Raw genomic sequence first — 19,834 nt, forward strand, 5'->3', positions numbered from 1 at the left:
GTCCACGGAGATCTGTCCACAGAGCTCTGTGCACAGAGCCTGTCCACGGAGATCTGTGCACAGAGCCTGTCCACTGAGATCTGTGCACAGAGCCTGTCCACGGAGATCTGTGCACGGCCTCACTGTGGCCTTGACGTTGGATGGAGCACACAGACTCCTTTTTGCATTCGGTGTTCCTACAAATGGAGACTGCTGCTGTTCTAAGCACCAGGACCCCTGTTGTCAAAGCTCCACCCAGCCTCCCGTGCTCCTGCGAGGAGGGCGACAGTGAGGTTCCGGCCGGCAGCCCCCCACTTAGATCACAGCTCCCGCTCTGCACCCCTGACTGTTGTCAGCCATCCTGGGCATCGCAGGCATTTACAGCATCTGTGATCTCTGCCCACTAGAGGCTGGCGGAAACTCCCCTTCAAGTCATAACAATACGAGACGCCCCCAGACATTTCCAGACATCCTTGAGGACAAGCCCACCCCCATGGGAGCTGCGAGGGGCTCCTGAACGGGCTGCAGGGATTAATTCGTAGATGAGAGTATTCAAAGGTTTTAGAGCGCAGGTCTGGAAACACACCCTTGAGAACGTTCTGGAGATGAGGTGTCCCTGGCTCAGGGCCGACCCACTGCAGGCCACAGGCCAGGCACAGACAGTGCTGGTCCGGCCGATGCTCTCCCAGCCCTGCGTTCTGAACGAGCAGCTTGGACTTTAAAATATTGTAAATGTTGTGTCAGGAAATAATTGGCTAAGGTGACGACTCAGGCCTGTCAGAGGTGCTGGTGGAAACAGCTGCTCAGGACGTGGGTTTACATCCAGGATGAGGGAAACCAGCCACAGCTGCGCATCTGGGGAACCAGCACCTGATGAGCCCACCAGTAACAGGGGCCATACTCGCACCAGAATGTTCCGGTTTTACTCCAGGCGGTAGTTAATGTTCCCTCAGTGCGGGTGGGGGGGGGGGGGTCTTTCCCTGGAGCAGGACCCAGGAAACCCAGCCCGCGATGGTGCGGGTGCTGTTGCGGGCACCGTGTAGCCAGGGCTCCTGTGAGGGCACAACCCCGACGCCCGTGCCTCTGACGGTAACAGCGCGTCGCCCCGGCCCCCGGCAGCGCCTGCTGACCCCTTACCTTCGTCTTGCTGTCAGAGCAGGTGAATCCCAGCGCGAAATCCACCGTGAAACACAGCATTTCTCCTTGCCAGCTGCACGTGTACGTTTTGGACTAGAAAAGAGCATTAGTTTCAACAGAACAGTCTTTAGCAATGGAGTTTAACATCAGTCAGCTAGTCGCAAAACCCCCACGACCAGAAACGACAGTTGTAAAAGTGCCAACAATGTGCACACAGGCAGCGCTTCTGCTCCATTTCCACGTGCGCAGGACTCCGCGTCATCCCTGCCTTCCGCAGCGGGTTCTCAGGAGCGCTGTGCTCCGGGAAGCCCCGGCTGCAGCTCAAGCCACAAACCCCCACGGCCATCGGCGCAGCCCACGCCGGCACCCGCCAAGTTACTCTGCCCGGCGGGGAGGTGGCACCCACCGCCCCAGCAGGTGGCAGCAACCTGAGCCTCGGTGAGGGACAGGCCCAGCCGGACAGCAAGTGCTCCCGGACACCCTTCCCGCCAGCCCAAGCGCACCCACCAGCAGCACGAAGTGGTCACTGGCCCATTTCTGGGTGTGAACACACACGGACAACCATCACATATGCAACGCTTACGTAACACAGCAGTAAGCCTGACTGAAATCACAGGCTAGTATCAGGATAATGGTCATCAGACCTTTCTGGAAAGTTTGTAAATGTATCAAATGAGTTTAATTGTGAGGTCACTGGTGAATACAGTGCAGAGATTATCCAACCAAACGAGTAACACTTTAAGAGAAAAGCTCGATTTTAACATGAATTCAGAGGAGGCCTGAAGGTGGCGTGGTCCCACCTGACTGCCCTGACGCTCTGTCTGGCGAGGGGAGCGAAGACGCCTGAAGAGAGGCCAGTCCCCTCCAGGTCACTTGTGGAAATGTGCATTTAGGGAAAATCAACATAAGCTACACAATTAGGTTGACCATTTCAACCTAAATCTGACCAAAACCATAGCAGGTAAACTGAAATTCCAATAAGCTTCCTGCACATGACGAAAACAATCTGAAACTTAATTGTGCAGTTAAACTGGTGCTTCTGGTAACGAACCAGTAACTACCTTTTAATGACCCCATAAATCTATCTCACCTAAGTGCTACTTAACATTCACTCGGTTTTCTCTCGGGTCCTCTGGGCTTATTTTCTTCAGGAGACATAAATCCTATCTGTCCTACTCCACATGGTGTCACAAAACTCTCACTGATGTGTTTCATTTTGAATACCGCAAGCTTGAGATTTCTTAAAAATGTATCTGGAAGATTGATTTAAGCATTTAAGGAAATTACGTTGTGCATATTTCAATGTCAAGTGCTTTACAAACATCAATTAATTACACGTCACGGCACCGTTCCAGGACACGAAATAGCAATCATGTCGGAAAGAAGAAAATCAATAAGAAAGTTAAATGACTTACTCAAGGTTACTTCTCAGTCTCCTACAAATTCGACGAATATTAAAAGGGCAGCAAATCTCTCTCAGGTGCGTGCACACGCACACTGGTGAGGACTGGTGAAAACGCCTCTGTAACTTCACGCTACCTGTGACGCCCAGAAAACCTACGTCTCAGCTGCCCGTCCAGCGAGAAGGGACGTTTGGGACTGGCCGGGCCTGGCCACCCCGTGGAGGAAGGCACCTTTCTGGGCCTCAGTTTCCCCGGATGAAAACATCTAAGGAAGTATGTGGCACGTAGGGGACGCCCTACCGGCAGAGTGAATACAAGAACACAGACGTGGTTGTGGGAAACCACAAGCCACACCCAGACACTTGGGAACAACCGAACAGCCCACACGAGACTTCCTGTGCCTCATTTATGTGAAGAGTCCTAAATCCCTCCCTGGACTCGTTTGCTCTTGCTTTGGACAAAACCCTAACGCGACCTGGACTTGTTCCGGGGCCACGGCGCACTGGAAGAGGCAGCCGGCCCGCGGGTCCTACGCACAGGTCTATGCGGACCAGACGCAGCAGCAACACGGAAGCCACGAAGCTGACCGACGGCCCTAATGCGAGCGGCTCAAGCAGGTGGGCCCTGTGGGCCGGGGACGATGTGCCTCGGGACGCACCCCAGGTGAGGCAGGCGGACGCCTGAGTATCGTGCCCAGCTGCCAGAAGCTGAGGTCATTTGAATGTTCTGATGAACTGGGCGGAGAGGACATTTCGGAATTTACCCGCCAAAAAGTAATTCCGGATTTGGCTGGAACTAAAGGGACCTCTGAGTATCTAAAAAATGTGCTGGTTAATGACATTCGATAAGTGAAATCATGATTTTGATAAAATCACCTATAAATTAAATTCGTGTCGCCAAGTGTCAGAGGGTGTTACTAATTGGAAACCACTTCACCCCCTTCCGAACGGGTCGGCCTGGAAGGGGCCCCTCGTGCGGCCAGTGCTGTCGGGCCCCACCTGCTCCCAGCTTGCCTGGGGCTGCGCCCGCTTCTCCGAGGACAGCTCCTACCCGGGCCCTCCCCACCGCGCGGCCCTGACCCCCACACAAACGCCTGCCATCGCAGAGCTGTCCACAGCCACCTTTCCTTCTTTTCCCGGAAAGGCTGGCTCACAGTGGAGCCTGGAGTGCGAGGGGCTCGCAGACGGGGAGACCCACGTCCCATCCACTGGCACAGGTGACAGTGTAAACGGGAAACCTAGAAAGCTGTTAGAGGAAGACACGGGACAGAACCGCCCTGACCTGGAACGAAACCCGGAGATCTTAGAAACGACACCAAGAACAAGCCAGGAAAGAAGAAATCTTGAATCGGACCTCATCAGAACGAGAACTCCGCTCTGCGACCCACACGAAACGTACTCTTCTCTCGTCAGGCAGAGTGCCTCCCACGTTGCTGGGTGTGCCTGACATTCGTGGACAGCCCTGACATCCCACATATCTAACCAGTCCCACGTCGATGCACAGGCGGGTTGTTTGAGGATTTGGACAGCAGCTGCCACCAAAGCTTCTGTGCACAACAAGGCAAGGAGCGGGATGTCTCCGTCTTAGGGTGGCTGTGCGTTTAATGCAGGGACTGGCCAGACTGGTCACATCACTTTACATCACCACCAGCCATGTGCCAGACTTCCCATCCCTCCACGTCCTCGCCTACGTGTGGTATCCGTCCTTGGGCGTTTAAATTTCAGTCCTGCTAACAGGTGTGCAATTTGCACTCTCCTCCTAACGACTCTGAGCGTATTCTCACGTGATGGTTTCCGGTCTGCACATCTTCTCTCATGGACTGTGTACTCAAATGTTTTGCCCAAATTTTGTTCGTTTGGTTGTTTTCCTCATTATTGAGCTTCGAGATCTCTTTATAGATTATGGCTGCAAGCCCTTTGTGAGATCTACGCCTTGCAAGTATTTCCTCCCACATTTTGGCATCTTTTTCATGTTTCCTGGCACTTGTCTTTCAAATAATACCCGTTTTTTATTTTGATGAAGTCCAAATTATCATTGTTTTCCTTTTATGTGGATTGTGGTTTTGGTTTTATATCTGAGAAACATTTGCATCACTAAGGGTCAGAAAGATTTTACCTACTATTTTCTTCCAGAAGTTTTATAGTTTTGCATTTATACTTCTGTCTATGACCCATTTTTTTAAAATATGAAATTTATTGTCAAACTGGTTTCCATATAACACCCAATGCTCATCCCAACAGGTGCCCTCCTTGATGCCCACCCCACCCTCCCCTCCTTCCCACCCCCCATCAACCCTCAGTTTATTCTCAGTTTTTAAGAGTCTCTTATAGTTTGCCTCCCTCCCCAACTTTTTTTTCCCCCTTCTTCTCCCCCATTGACCCATTTTTTAAAATGTTTATTTATTTTTGACAGAGAGAGACAGAGCCTGAGTAGGGGAGGGGCAGAGAGCGACACACACACAGAATCCGAAGCAGGCTCCAGGCTCCGAGCTGTCAGCACAGAGCCTGACGCGGGGCTCGAACTCACGGACCGCGAGATCACGACCTGAGCCGAAGTCGGACGCTCAACCGAGTGAGCCACCCAGGCGCCCCTGTCTATGACCCATTTTGAGCCTATGTTCATAGATGGTGTGGGGTATGGATTAAAGTCCATTTTTTTGCATAAATACCCAATTGTTCCAGCAGGCCTTGTCCGAGACTTCCATCCTCCCCTGAAGGGCCGTTCCGTGCCAGAGGACATGGTCTATGTCTGTGTAGGTCTACTTCTGGATTCTGGATTCTGCCTGTCTTTGTGGCAACCGCACACGGTCACAATGGCCCCAGCTTCTCCAGCTTTGGGATCAGGCAGTGTAGGTCCCCGCGTTTTGCTGTTCCTTTTCCAGTTACCTAAGACATCTTCTGTCCCTCCATTCCCAACATGAAGTTTAGAATCATCTTGTCAGAGTCCACATACGAGGCTGCTGGGACGGCACCTGGAATCTCATCGACGATCGGCGGCAGGGTCACTGACCTTTTAGCATCTTTGTGACTTCTGGGCCGTGCACGAGTCTAGGTCTCCACTTACGTGAGTTTCCTCTAACTTGTCTCTGAGCCACGCTTTGCAGTTTTGTTACAAGTCTTTTATGTGTTTCAGATTTGTCCACATTATTTCATATTTTTGATGCTGTTACAAGTATTTTTTGTTGTCTGCTCTTTATATCAGGAAACGAAATGGATGTTTACATATTGACCTTGGATCTTGCAACTTCTTCTTGTAGCTGAACTCCCTTCTCTTGCAGATTCCACCTGAGTTTCTAGTAGGAATGTCATGAAATCTGTGGGTAAAGACAGTTTTACTCTTTCCCTTCCAACCTGGTGTCTCTTATTCATCTCTCTGGCTGTGGTCCTGGCTACTGCCTTCGGTAAATATCAATACAAGTGATGACAGGGGACAGCTTTGCCTATGCTCAGTCTTCGGGGACACAGTCTCTGGCCACTAAGCAGGATGTTACCTGTGGGCACTTCTGTGCCTTCCTAGCAGGTTAAGGAAAGTTTCTTCCATTTCTAGTTTGCTGAGTTTGTTAGATCAGATACGAAGTTGGATTTTGTCAAATATTTTCCTGGGTCTGTTGAAATGATGATAGGATTTTTCTCTTTTAAATTGTTAGCCTGATAGATTAATTTGATTGATTTTATTAAAAAAATTTTTTTAATGTTTATTTTATATTTTAGACAGAGACAGAGCATGAACGGGGGAGGGTCAGAGAGAGAGGAAGACACAGAATCCGAAGCAGCCTCTAGGCTCTGAGCCGTCAGCACAGAGCCCGACGCGGGGCTCGAACTCACAGACCACGACATCATGACCTGAGCTGAAGTCGGACACTTAACCCACTGAGCCACCTAGGTGCCCCTAATTTGATTGATTTTAGACATAAAACCAATGGTATTTTCCTAGGATAATTTTTTAACTTGACATATTATTCCTGTTATAGAAGAAGTTACTGGATTTTATTAGGTAAAACTGTGTTTAGAATATTTATCTACACCCGTAAAGGACAATGGTCCATAGCTGTGTTTACTTTGCACAACCTTGTCCAACACTGGCCGTGGGGTGATGCTGGGCTCGTGGGAGCTTGAAAGCATTGCCTCCTACTTCCAATTTTCTGGGTTAGTTTGTGTGATTAGTTTTTCCTTTTTTTAATGTTTAGTACAACTCATCAACGACTCCATTTGGGACTGGAATTTCCTTCGGGGGAAAGGACTTAGCAAAAACTCCACTTTTAAACCACAAATGGTATCATTTGGGTAACTCGTCTCCCCTTGAGGGAGGCTTGGTGGTTTGTGTCTTACAAGGATTGTGTCCATTCTGAGTTGTCAGATTTGTGTTAATTTTTAGAAATTGTTTATGTAATGTTCCCTGACTGTGTCTTTAAATATCTGGGTAGTGACATTTTGTCCCTCATTCTTAATGCTTTTCCTTTTCATCAGTCTGGCAAGACTTTCATTAATTTTTTGATCTTATAGAATCAAATTTTAGTTTCACTGATTTTCTGTTTTTCTTTGGTTTTCTGTCTAGTTCACTGATTTCTACTCCGACTTATATTTTTTTGCTTACTTTGGGTCAGACTGCCTGTTGTTTGTTTCCAGCTCCTTAGAAGAGGTTTGTTCTCTGGCTTCAGCGGCTGCTCGAGGCCACAGGACGTCAGACCGTAGAGTGACCCACGCTGCCCTGAGGTCGGTCCGGGCTCCGGCCACGTCTCCCATCAAGACAGACAGGAGAGGGGCGCCTGGGTGGCGCAGTCGGTTAAGCGTCCGACTTCAGCCAGGTCACGATCTCACGGTCCGTGAGTTCGAGCCCCGCGTCAGGCTCTGGGCTGATGGCTCGGAGCCTGGAGCCTGTTTCCGATTCTGTGTCTCCCTCTCTCTCTGCCCCTCCCCCGTTCATGCTCTGTCTCTCTCTGTCTCAAAAATAAATAAAAAACGTTGAAAAAAAAAAATTAAAAAAAAAAAAAAAGAGACAGGAGAACAAGTGTGTGTGCACAAGCGTGTGAGTGCAAGAATGATGTCTGGAGATTCTTTTCCAGCAAAAAAGGACAAATCATTGGCCGGGTGACGTTCAGCTAACAAGCGGCAAAAGTTAACTCGGTTGTTTTTGTCTGGTAGAGTTGGAAGACGCCTCCGTCCGGCGGGATGAGCCAGCCGAGGGCCTGTTTAGGAGGCTGCTCTACCCCCCCTCCCCGAGCAGGTTTTCCATCTACCCAGCAGGGGCGTCTGGAAGCACCCACATTACAGCGTCTGCGTTCAGTGGGTTTCCCGAGGGCTCTGTGGACTGTCCCAACAACCCCGACTTCCCTCATTAATAAAGGAACTAAATGACATCTTTGGGCACGTGTTCACCTTACGTTTCCTTGAGAGTCATGACCTCAGCTTTACACGGTCTCCGTTTACTGGAGCCGGACAGGCTGCAGATGCGGAGGCTGGTGGGAGGGGCACCCGCTCTCGGGGGTTTGCAGAGTGCGGACGCCGGCCACACGCCCCGTCTGAGCATCGTCCTGGCCCAACAAGCAGCACAGTTATCTGCTGTGGAACCAAAATCTGTGAATGGAAAGCACCCCCTGCTGCTCTGGCAGGTGTCCCACGACCAGCAGGGGAGATGGTCTAAGCAGACACGGGGACCTCAAAGCTCAGCCGGTGGGGCCGGCGAGCCCTGGTTTGTCTGCAGGACGGCGAGGGTCTCGGTGCCTCGTCCTGTGAGCTCAGAAGCAGCCCACCCGATGCAGATACTCAGACCGCAGGCTGCTGCGAGGACACAGATCCTGTTTCGTTTTTCTTAAATTCCAACAGGATGAGGCTGGTATAGTTAAAATTTAGGTACACTGATGTGGACAAAACGCACAGCACCCAGCACCACGCGCACCCGATGCTGAAATAGGAGCAAACGTTGTTTGAAGAGTGGACAGCGGGACCGTGGACCACGGCGGGACCACGGCGGGACCACGGTACGGGGACAGGACAGTGGGACAGTCGCGGCGGGACCCCGGCCTGCAGGCGACACAGCAGGTACAGCCAGAGGACTTCCGTCTGGTGCCTGAGGCCACCTGTGGAGGTCTGTGACACAGGTGTCACTCGAAACGACATTAGTTAAACGTGTTGAGCTGGAGACGGGCAGGGGTTTTAAACACCTGCTGGCACACCCCTGATTTGGAGGTTTTCTCTGTGGGGTGCTCACCCCGCTGAGGTGCCCTGAGACGCTGCTGTGAGGAAATGGGCCACAAGTTCAAGTCCAGAACTTTCTTCCTGACATCCTTATGGGGAAGCAGGGATGCGGTGACAGCCGGGCGGATGAAGCTCGCAGCCTGACGCACACGGGAGGAGAACACGTTACAAACGTGTAAACCTTCTCGAGGTTTGAAGGCGGGGCCTCGGGAGGGGCAGAGTCCAAGCCAGGAACAGGAGAGACGCTGAATCAGGCAGAAATGGACGGGGCTGCGGAGGGGCCACTGAGCCCTTCCGAACGTGAGTCTTCCATCAGTGAAAGAAAGAACACAGAAAACAGGGTCGCGTCTCAGATTTACTTTAAAAGATTAACACAGGGTACAAACTGCACACGGCCTGGCACGGAGGCACGTTAAGATTAGTATAATTCCCAGGGTTGCCTGGGTGGCTCAGTCGGTTAAGCGTCTGACTTCAGCTCAGGTCATGATCTTGCGGTTTGTGGGTTCGAGCCCCGCGTTGGGTTCTGTGCCAACAGCTCGGAGCCTGGAACCTGCTTCGGATTCCGTGTCTCCCTCTCTCTCTGCTCCTCCCCCACTCGTGCTCTGCCTCTCTCTCTCAAAGATAAATAAACATTAAAAAAACCTTAAAAACAGGGGCGCCTGGGTGGCGCAGTCGGTTAAGCGTCCGACTTCAGCCAGGTCACGATCTCACGGTCCGTGAGTTCGAGCCCTGCGTCAGGCTCTGGGCTGACGGCTCGGAGCCTGGAGCCTGTTTCCGATTCTGTGTCTCCCTCTCTCTCTGCCCCTCCCCCGTTCATGCTCTGTCTCTCTCTGTCCCAAAAATAAATAAAAAACGTTGAAAAAAAAAAAAAAAAAAAAAAAACCTTAAAAACAAATTAGTGTAATTCCCAGAGTGGCTCTCGTGTGCACACTATAATCGTTAATTTCAGAGGAAGTGAAGGAGTTTAGGGAAATATTTTGCCCAAGTTCACGGAGGGAGAAACTGGCCACACATTCCAGAGCACGTCTGCTGTCCTTCCCGCCTCCGAGTCCAGAAAACTGAGAAATCGGGACAGAGTCCCCGGGACCGGATGCCACACCAGGGGGCAGGAATCCCGCAGGATCCTGCTTCGGAAAGTGGGCGTGACGATTCAGACTGGGGAGGTCTTGGGGGAACTTCCTGTCCTGTACACGGAGACCCCACCACACAAGCCGACCCCTCATCTGGTGGACGGTCACCGGACGGTCACCGTCGCGGCCACGCTCGTCCTCGCCTGCCCACAAAAGACCCTCGCCGTCTCAATCCTGGATTGTGGAGAGACTCCCCGGAACCCGCCGGCATGCTGCCCTCCCGTCCTGATCCAGACCCGGCGTCCTCCCTTCTACCCGCTGCCCCGCCAGCCCGTCTCTGGCCCTCCCCTCTCCCCACTTGCCCAAATACCGAGGACTCTGCAAGGGGAGCCGCCACCCCCTCCGGAGGGACTTCCCGACCATGCAAGCACCGGTGTCCCGTCCCCACTCTGGACCCAGGGGAGAAAGTCTGTTCTTTAAGGAGAGGCACCGTAATCCACCCAGGGCGGTTCGGACCCTCATTCTGTTCCGACCGGCAGGGGCGAGACCGGCCTGCAGCTTCCGGGGCCACGGGGCATCGGGGTGCGTCTCCTGGGGTGCCCGTCTGCGACGCCTCCTTCCCCCACACACTGGGATGTCCCCCTGCCTGCAGCACAGCTGGGGACACTGGAGACCAGCCGCCCGGCATACGCGGTGATGCAGGATGCCGTCTTCTTCCCACTTTCTGGGGCTGCAAGTGTGGTCACGATGAGTGTCCCTCAAGCTCCCATTTCTCCGCCGTGTTCAGGGCTCAGGGCTGTGAACAGTCGCCAGATGGGCCCAATGAGTCCCCGCGACAGGGGAGTCGGTGTTCAGTGCCTCAGGACCCTTGCATCACCTGCCTGCTGGGGTCACGGAGCCGGCGCCTCTGGCATGTGGCCGCTGGGCACAACGGAACCACATCCGGGGGCCGCCCAGCCAGAGAGGGGGGCCCGGGGGAAGCCGTGACGTGTGTTTCTAGGAACATGTGAGTGTGACGTCGCCATGCAGACTGGCAGGTCGCAGTGACGCCCAGTCAGGGACCCCCAGGCCCGAGCAGCCGCGGGCGAGTCAAAGCCACGCGGGGCCTTCCATTGAGAACGCGCGCTCCCAGACGAGGCGTGATCTCCTCTGCACCAGGGCCGACGACACGGGGCTGGAGGTGGCCGCACGGTTGGCGGGAAGTCCCCTCCCTGACATCGCCGTGTGGACCTTCTGCCCTTGAGGGGTCCCACCGTTAACGACGCCGGAGGTCACGACCCCTGCCTGCTCACGCATTTGACGGACACACGTTTCTGTACCCTGCCGACAAGGGCAGAAGCTCAGTTGTGTGAACCACGTCATATTCTCCCTCGGGTCCTGACGGCGGGAGCAAGGCCACCGGGTGCCTCGTCCGTGACAAACGCCCGGGGGACTTCACCTCAAATGAGCCACCTGCGCTGTCTGCTGGGAGCAGCCTGTGGGCAGCGTGGCTCGTCAGGGGCGTGGACGTGCCCCCCGCCCCCTCCGTGGAAAGCCCGTGGCTCTCTGCAAACGTGAAATGCGCCCCCTCGCGCTCTCCCGTGGTGACCCGTCACCTGCCACGGACGCCGACCTGGTGGCTCAGGTCAGAATGCTCAGCTTTCAAGATTCGTTTTCGTCTGGAACGGCGGCACACCTGATGGCGAGGTCGCGCCCCACCCGAGTTCTCCCGCGGGAGGGTGGGAGGCGCTTACCCTGCTTCTCTGAACTTCCTTGAAAGTGGCCCTCTGGAAAGACCTCTCCCAGGCGGCCAGCTCGCTCCCCAGGTCCACGCTGAAGACGCGACTCTGGCCGTGGCCGACCAGGACGCTGAAGCTGAACGGCCGCTGGGGCGCGAAGCCGGGAGGACCCAGGTGACAGTCTTCGTGGAGCCAGCCGTCGTCCGCCAGCCAGAGCTGGAAAACAGAACGCGTCAGGGCGTTAGTGCGGGAGGGGGTCCCGACCGAGGGTCAAGGCCTCACGGCCACCAGATGGGGACACGGAGCCACTGCGGACCCGGCCACACGGGGAGCCCCGTTCAGGGCAGGGCCGTCCTCCCACGTGGCAGCTGTGGAGATGAGCCCGAAACAGATTTAGGTAAATTCCACCCAAAGCAGCTTCCACTTAAAATAGCGGTAACCACAGCGTCCGCTTCAGCGTCTCACGGGAAGGTCAGGTCACGGGACCCGGGTGCCCCAGTCTGGCATGAACACGGCCCTAACCAGGCCCCTTGCCGCCGGGTCGCGGGGCATCACCAGCTCTTCTGTCCTGGGCAAAAGGACCCCTGCTCAGAACCCCCCCGAGGCACCGCAGGACCCCCAGCCGTCCAAGGCGTACTTGTACCATCCCAGGGTCCTGGCCATACAGAACCAATGTCCAGAAACATCCCGAGAGCAAAGGTTAAGGCAGAGGAGCCCTGGATGCCGTGGGCTCTGCACACAGACATCGGGTGTGTGTACTTCCTTCCCGAGTCGGTGGCGGACGCGGCTAAGGAGAGGGTGACTCTGGGCCTCACTGGTCTCGGGTCAGCACAGCCCAGGACTGGACGCTCAGGGGACGCAGTGCTGCATGCGGCAGGCAGCGCCCGGCGAGTCTCCCCTCCCTCTGTGCTGGCCTGCACACGCACCTCTTCTGCTCTCCACACACACACACACACACATACTCGCACACGCCCCTCTTCCCGTCCACACACACACGTACTTGCACACGCATACTCACACACGCACACACATGCACACATGTACGTAAGCGTGCACCTTCCTCTACTCACAGCGTGCTCCGGCCTGCACCCGCCCCTCATCCCTCTCTCCACACGCACACACATCTGCACACACGCGCGCACCCGCACTGCCCAGGCGCTGACCCTCCACGTGGACTGTGCCTGAACCACCTTGTCCGGTGAAGGGGACGGAGGGCAGACTCCTCGCCAAGGGACCCCGGTGTTCACCGTGGCTCAGCTGTGCAGGTAGAAGAGACTACGGTTGTGTGTAGGCGGCTCGTGGGTTCTGGGGGCTCCTGATTCTCCTCCGGCCTCGGGACGTCTCCGCAGGACTCGCCTGTGCGCCCTCTCCCTGCTGTTGGTCCTCAGCGGTGTTTGCGCCTGCACACGGTCAGATTCCTCCTGCCTCACGGGCGGGTGCACAGGTGTGTGCGTGCCTGTGCACGTGCGGGGGTGGTGTGTGTTCCTAGCCCTAAACGAACCCTGGGCAAGAGACTGCGCCCTGATTTCGGATCCCCCCCCGCCCAGATCTTTCACTTCAGCCTGGGATACACAGAAACCGTTCAACAGATGAGACTGCCCGTCATAAACCAGGAGTGCGTCCTAGTCACCGACACAACGTCTCAGAAATTGGGTCTGCAAGTACTGAACGTAACTGTCTAGACCACCGACCTAAGGAGACGGCTCGGGAAGCGTCTGTGTGGGCGATGCCGCCAGTGGGACGGCCAATCGCGCTCTCCTGTCCCTGGTTACACCGGGAGCTCGTATTTCCGTAGGGGGAAAACAGGACTTTCTCTGCCAAGGGTTAGCTGTCCACCTCTGAGGCTGTTTTGGGCTTTGAGACGCAGGCACAGGAGGGGGTCAGGCGCTTAGAGTGGCAGCACAGAGAAAGCACGAGCCACCAGTGCCCTCCGCGCCTGTTAGGTCCTCACGCGTTTGCACAAACGCACGTCGTGATCGAGGCGCTGCTGAGTGGAGAGACGGGGTCTGAGCTAATACGCGGCTGGCGGGCTTCCGACAGTCGGGGCCAGTCCTGGAGCAGGAGCGGACCCCCTGCCGGCCCTGTAAGCACACGGAACCCCGCACGTCCCCTTTTCTGACAACAGAACAAAAAGAGCACATTTTAAGATTACCTGGAGTTTTCCTACTTCTGTGTATTTATTCTAGGTACTTATTTGCACATTTATAATCATTGTATCCATGCAGGGAACGTGAAAGAGCAATAGTTCTGCTGGGGCTACTCTGTATGCCGCCTGTGGGTTTTTTTTTGTTTTTTTTTTTTTAATTTTTTTTTTAACGTTTATTTATTTTTGAGACAGAGAGAGACAGAGCATGAACAGGGGAGGGTCAGAGAGAGAGGGAGACACAGAATCTGAAACAGGCTCCAGGCTCCGAGCTGTCAGCACAGAGCCCGACGCGGGGCTCGAACTCACGGACCGCGAGATCGTGACCTGAGCCGAAGTCGGACGCTTAACCGACTGAGCCACCCAGGCGCCCCATCTGCCTGTGGGTTTTATCCCCTCCATATGCAGTGTCTGCACATGTACCTCTGCACGTAGTGGAGTTTTTAATAGACTACTTAAATAGACGGTTTTAAGAGACTACTTAAAATACATAATGTTAGCTTTCTAAGTATTGCTCAGTGATATTGTTATAATTCTCCAAATGGCCACTACCTTCAGGAGCAGAATTTAGATTTTCACCTACATGGCGATCTGACTCTTGAACTACTTATTTAGATCACTTGTGAGGAGCAAGGTCACTTTTCAAGGAGCAACGTGTTTTGCCACTCAAACCAGTGAGCGGAGCTCTGCCTTTACGGACAAATACGAGGAAATACAGATCGCTCTTGAGCAGCCTGGAAAGTCCCAGGGAAGAACACGGAAGGATTTCAGGGATGACATTACTTTCTGAAGCACAGAGAACAACATTAATGTCAGTGACCTTAGTGGTCCGTATGGAGCTCATTTCCACAGACATTTCTTGTGGCTCCCGTGTGAGACGACAACTCAGTCAACAGGGCTCGGAAATGAGCCACCAGGGTGGGAGGTGAGTGGCTCCCCCCTCCCCAGCTGCACCCACAGCATCTGCATTAGAACACCTGGTTTTAAGCCCCTGGGAGCTGCAAATCCCGTTAAGGGCCAGCTCCCTCCCCCCTCCCCCCACCCCCCAGGACCTGGACGTGTCCCGAGGAACACAAACATCCAGGAACGCTGTGCCCCTGCAGGCTGTCAGGACTACTCCAAGTTGCAGAACTCTGTCCTACCGTGAAGACAGACAGCTCATTTTGACTCTGGGTCACACAGTGGCCCAGGCTCCCTCTCCTGACCCCACCCCAGCCCTCAGAGTCCCCCTGCCCTTTGCAGCAAAGCCCTGGAGCCAACCCCCCCCCCCCCTGTGCAGGGTCCTCCCTCATGCAGGTGCAAGTTCTCGGCTCAAGGGAGGGGCTTCCAGACATTCACGGAGGACAGGAGCCCCTTCCCTGGGGTCCCAGCTGCCTGGCGGGTTGCTGGAGAGCAGGCTGAAAATTCTTACTGCAGACTCTAGACAGATTCCAGGGACTCCAAGGGTCCCAAGGAGTGGAACAGAATAGGATTTAAGATGACCCTGGGTTGGGAACTTACTAGCCACCCTGTGCTTATGGGCTCTGAGCCCAAAGATAAGGAGGATTCGATCCCTGTACGAAGAGGATTAACTCCGATGTAAACGGTGGGGGGGGGGGGGGGGGGGGGGGGTTTGCAAGGCCCCCGGGCAGGCACCCCACAGAGGTAGATGCTGCTATCTAGATCCTCTGCCAAACGTGAGTTAACTTAAATTTTAACCGAAAAATTTCAGGTTGGGTATTCTTCCGTTGGAGGACACATCCCCCTCCTCTCCCGCCAGACTCCCCAGAGTCAACTGGCGTTTCTGTTTGCCGCTGTCTGCGAGCCGCATACAACCTACATGTGCAATCAAAGCCCATGGATGCAATTTTCTCATCTATTTCTGATGAGAGTTGAAATAGAGAATACGTAATTTAAGAATCGGAAAAAGTAGGGGCGCCTGGGTGGCTCAGTCGGTTGAGCGTCCTGCTTCGGCTCAGGTCACAATCTCACGGTCTGTGCGTTCGAGCCCCGTGTCGGGCTCTGTGCTGACAGCTCACAGCCTGGAGCTGCTTCGGATTCTGTGTCTCCCTCTCTGTCTACCCCTCCCACACTCGTGTTATGTCTCTCTCTCTCTCAAAAATGAATAAACTTAAAAAAAAAGAACCGGAAAAAGTAATTTCTTAGAAGAAAGTCAGAGAAACAAACCTACAACAGCAGGATTCATTCCTGGATGGAATACTAATGGCCGTACTTGGAAATGCTCGTTCTGACACAAATCATTAACAACTGCTGCTGATGGTGCCAGTTCTTCTGATATCTAACTTTATTTCAACCTTTGAAAAGCGAATTAAATGCTCATAAATAAGTTTAGATTTATATGTGCACAATGATCACCCACAACGAAAGGCGTGTACCAAAGGGGGCATCATTTTGTAGAATCGCCATTTAGGACATCCAAATAAGACATTCGACTGACAGAATACGATCTCCTTTTTAAAGAAGTTCAATGCTACAAAGTTATCCTTATTGTTATTATTTGCCCCATATGGGATTAATATATGTGCTGTGGCTGTTCTCCTGACTAATGTAATGGTTTGCTAATCATTTCACAACATGTTTACTGGTCTTCCTGGAAGAAATGCTGGATAAAAACAGAAATGGCTGCGCAGTTATTAACGAAGCACGTCTGTACAAAATGACGGTCTCTGGAACACATCCCGACACCAAAAGAGCACTTCAGACGCGGGAGAGCCGTGTAAAAGCCAGAATGTGACAATGTGGAACTTTTGTAAAATAAAGGGAAAAGCCATAAAATTTTCCTCTACAATTATCTTGTGGAATATCGATGAATGAAAATCTACACGTATAAATTATCACGAGAATCACTTCAACATAATGGTTCTTTCTACCACTGCGATAATAGTATTATGGGGATGGGACGTATTTCCCTCGTAGGTGTTGTTATTACATGCAGCTTAAAATTCCAGATCTAAATTTAAAATTATTTTTGAGGACATTTTCCATTTAAGGAGGCATATCAAAATTTAAAACATTAAATTTTCATTCAAAACTTCTAGCTTTTGACTAATGACTCCTTGGGGTCAAATTCTCAGACAAAACACATGAAAAACGGCACTGCATATATTTTTACTTTCCGCTCCGGTACAGACTTCCTACTTTGCTGTGCGCACTCCTGCGTGAGAAAGACACAGGAGCGTCCCACGCTGGGGCACAGCGCTCTCCTGTACCGGGACTCAGACACGGCTTCCTCCCCTTGCGGAGAGGCTCGGACCTCAAGGCTGTGCCTCTTACCCCTGACCTGGGCCTCATCTGCCACGAAGTCAAAGCTCTCCATCCATCTGGGCTGTTTTGTTGCTGGAAGAAATTAGTCCTTGACGGAAACGTCCCCAGAATGAAGGGAAGCCCCCAGCTGGTAGGACACGTCTCGCAGACTCGTGCCGCAGATGATGTGGTCAGGGCTTAGCTGTTGGCCTTTTTAGGGGACGTCTGGAGACAGCTTCCCTCCAAGTGTATGTAACTCACTTCTGATACCTCACTGAAGCCCAGGGTTGACCAGCCGCCCCCACCCCCAGCAACGAGCACGGTCTGGCCAAGTACAGTCTGCTCCCCGCCACGCTGTGGCCGGTACCGTAGTGTGGGCTTCACGTGGTCTCTTCCTACGTGTGTATACCTACATACCATATAGAGGATGTGTATCACACGTCATATGTGTCATGTATGTTTAGTGACCCGCTTCTCACCAGCAGAATATGGTGGAAATGGCTGTCTCTGGTGGAGACGGCGGCCTCTGGCCAACTCAGCAAGGAGCTGAGCCCCCCCAGTCCAGACCTTCCAGCAACCGAATTCCACTGACCTCCACGAGTGGGCCTGCAAGGAGAACTTCCACAGAGTGCGGTTCAGCTGGGGCCATAGACCTTAGGCTGAAAGCTGACTCCTCTCATGACCAGCTGTGGGACGGATGATTCCCGAGACAATGTGTGTTGTTTTACACGCCCAGATCACACTCACAGGTCTCTGACTTCACATTTCAGCGCGTGACTTACTAATGGAGCCAATGAGTTTCAACTACTGTGGAAAGGAGAGTGGAAAGGAAGGAAGAAACGGGCACCTGAGCGGCTCAGGAGGCTGAGCGTCTGACTCCTGATTTTGGCTCAGGTCATGATCTCACAGGTTGTGGGATCGAGCCCCGTGTTGGGCTCTGTGCCGACAGTGCAGAGCCTGCTTGGGATTCTCTCTCTCCCTCTCTCTGCCTCTCCCCTCCTCGCTCTCTCTCTCTCTCTCTCAAAATAAATAAGTAAACATTAAAAAATAAAAAAGAGACGAGGAGGTATAATTAACATACAATTATGATCCCTACTGGCATTATTAACAACAACTAATATTCTCATGGTTTTGTAAAGGTTGTTAATACAACCAGGCCTCTCGTCACTAAGGTTCTATCCAATGACGCAGAGGAATTCATTAGTGTTGTAAAATGATACTTACTGACAAGGAGGTGTCAAAGCACAAATGCTGCACACACGACACGAGACTTAGCACCGCAGAATGTTAACACCACATGTTAGCACCGCAGAAACTTCCAGAATGAACACAGATGTCTGGGCCACATCTCAAATAAAATGAAACCATTAGCTCTGCTTTAAAGCTCCCTCCGGGTGATTTCCCCGTAAGACAAGGCTGAGAATCACCGGCAGGTGCATCCCTGGCCCTGTGGTGTGGGAGAATCACGGCTCCCGGGATGCAGAGGGCAGGAGGGGACCTCAAACATGCCCTAAAAAGGCCGTGTTCGGTGAGCACTTCCTTATGGCCGGGGCGTTTGGCCATCACACAATTAACACAACCCTGCAGAGGGTCACAAAATATAGACAACAACAGGTTATTATCACCCCATTTTACAGATGAGGAAACTGAGGCATAAAGAAACAAAGTAAAATTTCAGGTGGTAGAGTCAGCCCCGTCTACATCGAGAGCACGTGCTTCACACACAACAGCAGACCCTCTGTGGCACATTCACTGGGTGCATTTATTTCCTGCCTGTGCACTGTGGGTCAGCCGGACGTCAGCAGGTCCAGGACAGCTGGCCGAGGGCACCGCCTCCCGTGTCTCCTCCCCTGTGATGGGTGGTGACGGCCCTGGCTTCTCACTGAGCAGGGGCAGGAGGCCAGAGACAAGCCTCCCCCCCCAAGCCTGGGCACAAGTCACAGCTGGGAGCACCCCTGGGCCCAAAGCAGGCGCCTCCGGGTCACCGGGATGGGTGGGACTGACCTCTTCCCGCCTGGCGGAGTCCCCTGAGCCGCTCAGTGACCAGGTTTTGCATTTCAGGTTCCACTTCCCAACCTCTGTTATCATTCAGTGTGACCTGAGGTCTGCTAAAAGCCCATCCGTGAGACACCCGTGTCTCCTGGCTGGTGTAGCCTGGTGCAATCCCCACTCAAATCCCCGGTTGTCTTCTTCTCCGATATGTCAACGCGTGACAACTGCAAGCAAGCAGGAGTCGCACAGAGTGCTCCCGGGAAACCCCGACCTCATGAGTCCCAGACGAGGTGTCAGCCCAGGAGAAACGGAAAACTTGTTTCTTGGCAGTGGATTCGCTACTTTGGAACTGGGTGATTCTGAAAGCTTGGGATGGAGGTTATTGGTAAAACTTTGCCCTTTCTTAGCCAGTGAATGCTTTCCCTCTAATAGACGTGGAATATTTGATCAGTCATTCTGGTCCGCTTGGGCCAGACTTTGAAAAGAAAAGCTGGGAAGCTGGGGTTTGTATCTGACCTGTTAAAAACAATGGCAATGACAATAATATACCAAAGATCCTGGAACATATTACTGTAAGTGGCAGTGACTAAAACACTCTCTCCCCAGTATGTGTGCACATACACACTTGTGCACACTCTATCGATCCACCGGTCCACCCACCCACCAATCCACCAATCCATCCAACCATGCATCCTTCCTTCCTTCCATCCATCGACCCACTCACCAATTCATCCATCTGTCCATCCATCCATCCATCCATCCATCCATCCATCCATCCAACCATGCATCCTTCCTTCCTTCCATCCATCCACCCACTCACCAATTCATCCATCCATCTATCCATCATCCATCTATCCACCAACTCATCCATCCATCCATCCATCCATCCATCCATCTATCCATCCATTCATCCATCCATCCATCCATGCTTCCTTCCTTCCTTCCTTCCTTCCTT

The 19,834-nt window shown here is 53.1% G+C and overlaps 1 protein-coding gene across 1 annotated transcript in view; it reads right to left on the reverse strand.

The window, feature by feature from the left end:
• Positions 1-19,834, reverse strand: part of SNTG2 (syntrophin gamma 2) — a 128,721-nt gene that overhangs the window by 17,796 nt on the left and 91,091 nt on the right. The window contains 2 exon segments of the mRNA XM_049652613.1: positions 1,117-1,209; positions 11,517-11,717. Coding sequence (XP_049508570.1) covers positions 1,117-1,209; positions 11,517-11,717 — 294 coding nt within the window.

This window comes from Panthera uncia, assembly GCF_023721935.1.
Source record: "Panthera uncia isolate 11264 chromosome A3 unlocalized genomic scaffold, Puncia_PCG_1.0 HiC_scaffold_12, whole genome shotgun sequence".
NCBI lineage: Eukaryota > Metazoa > Chordata > Mammalia > Carnivora > Felidae > Panthera > Panthera uncia.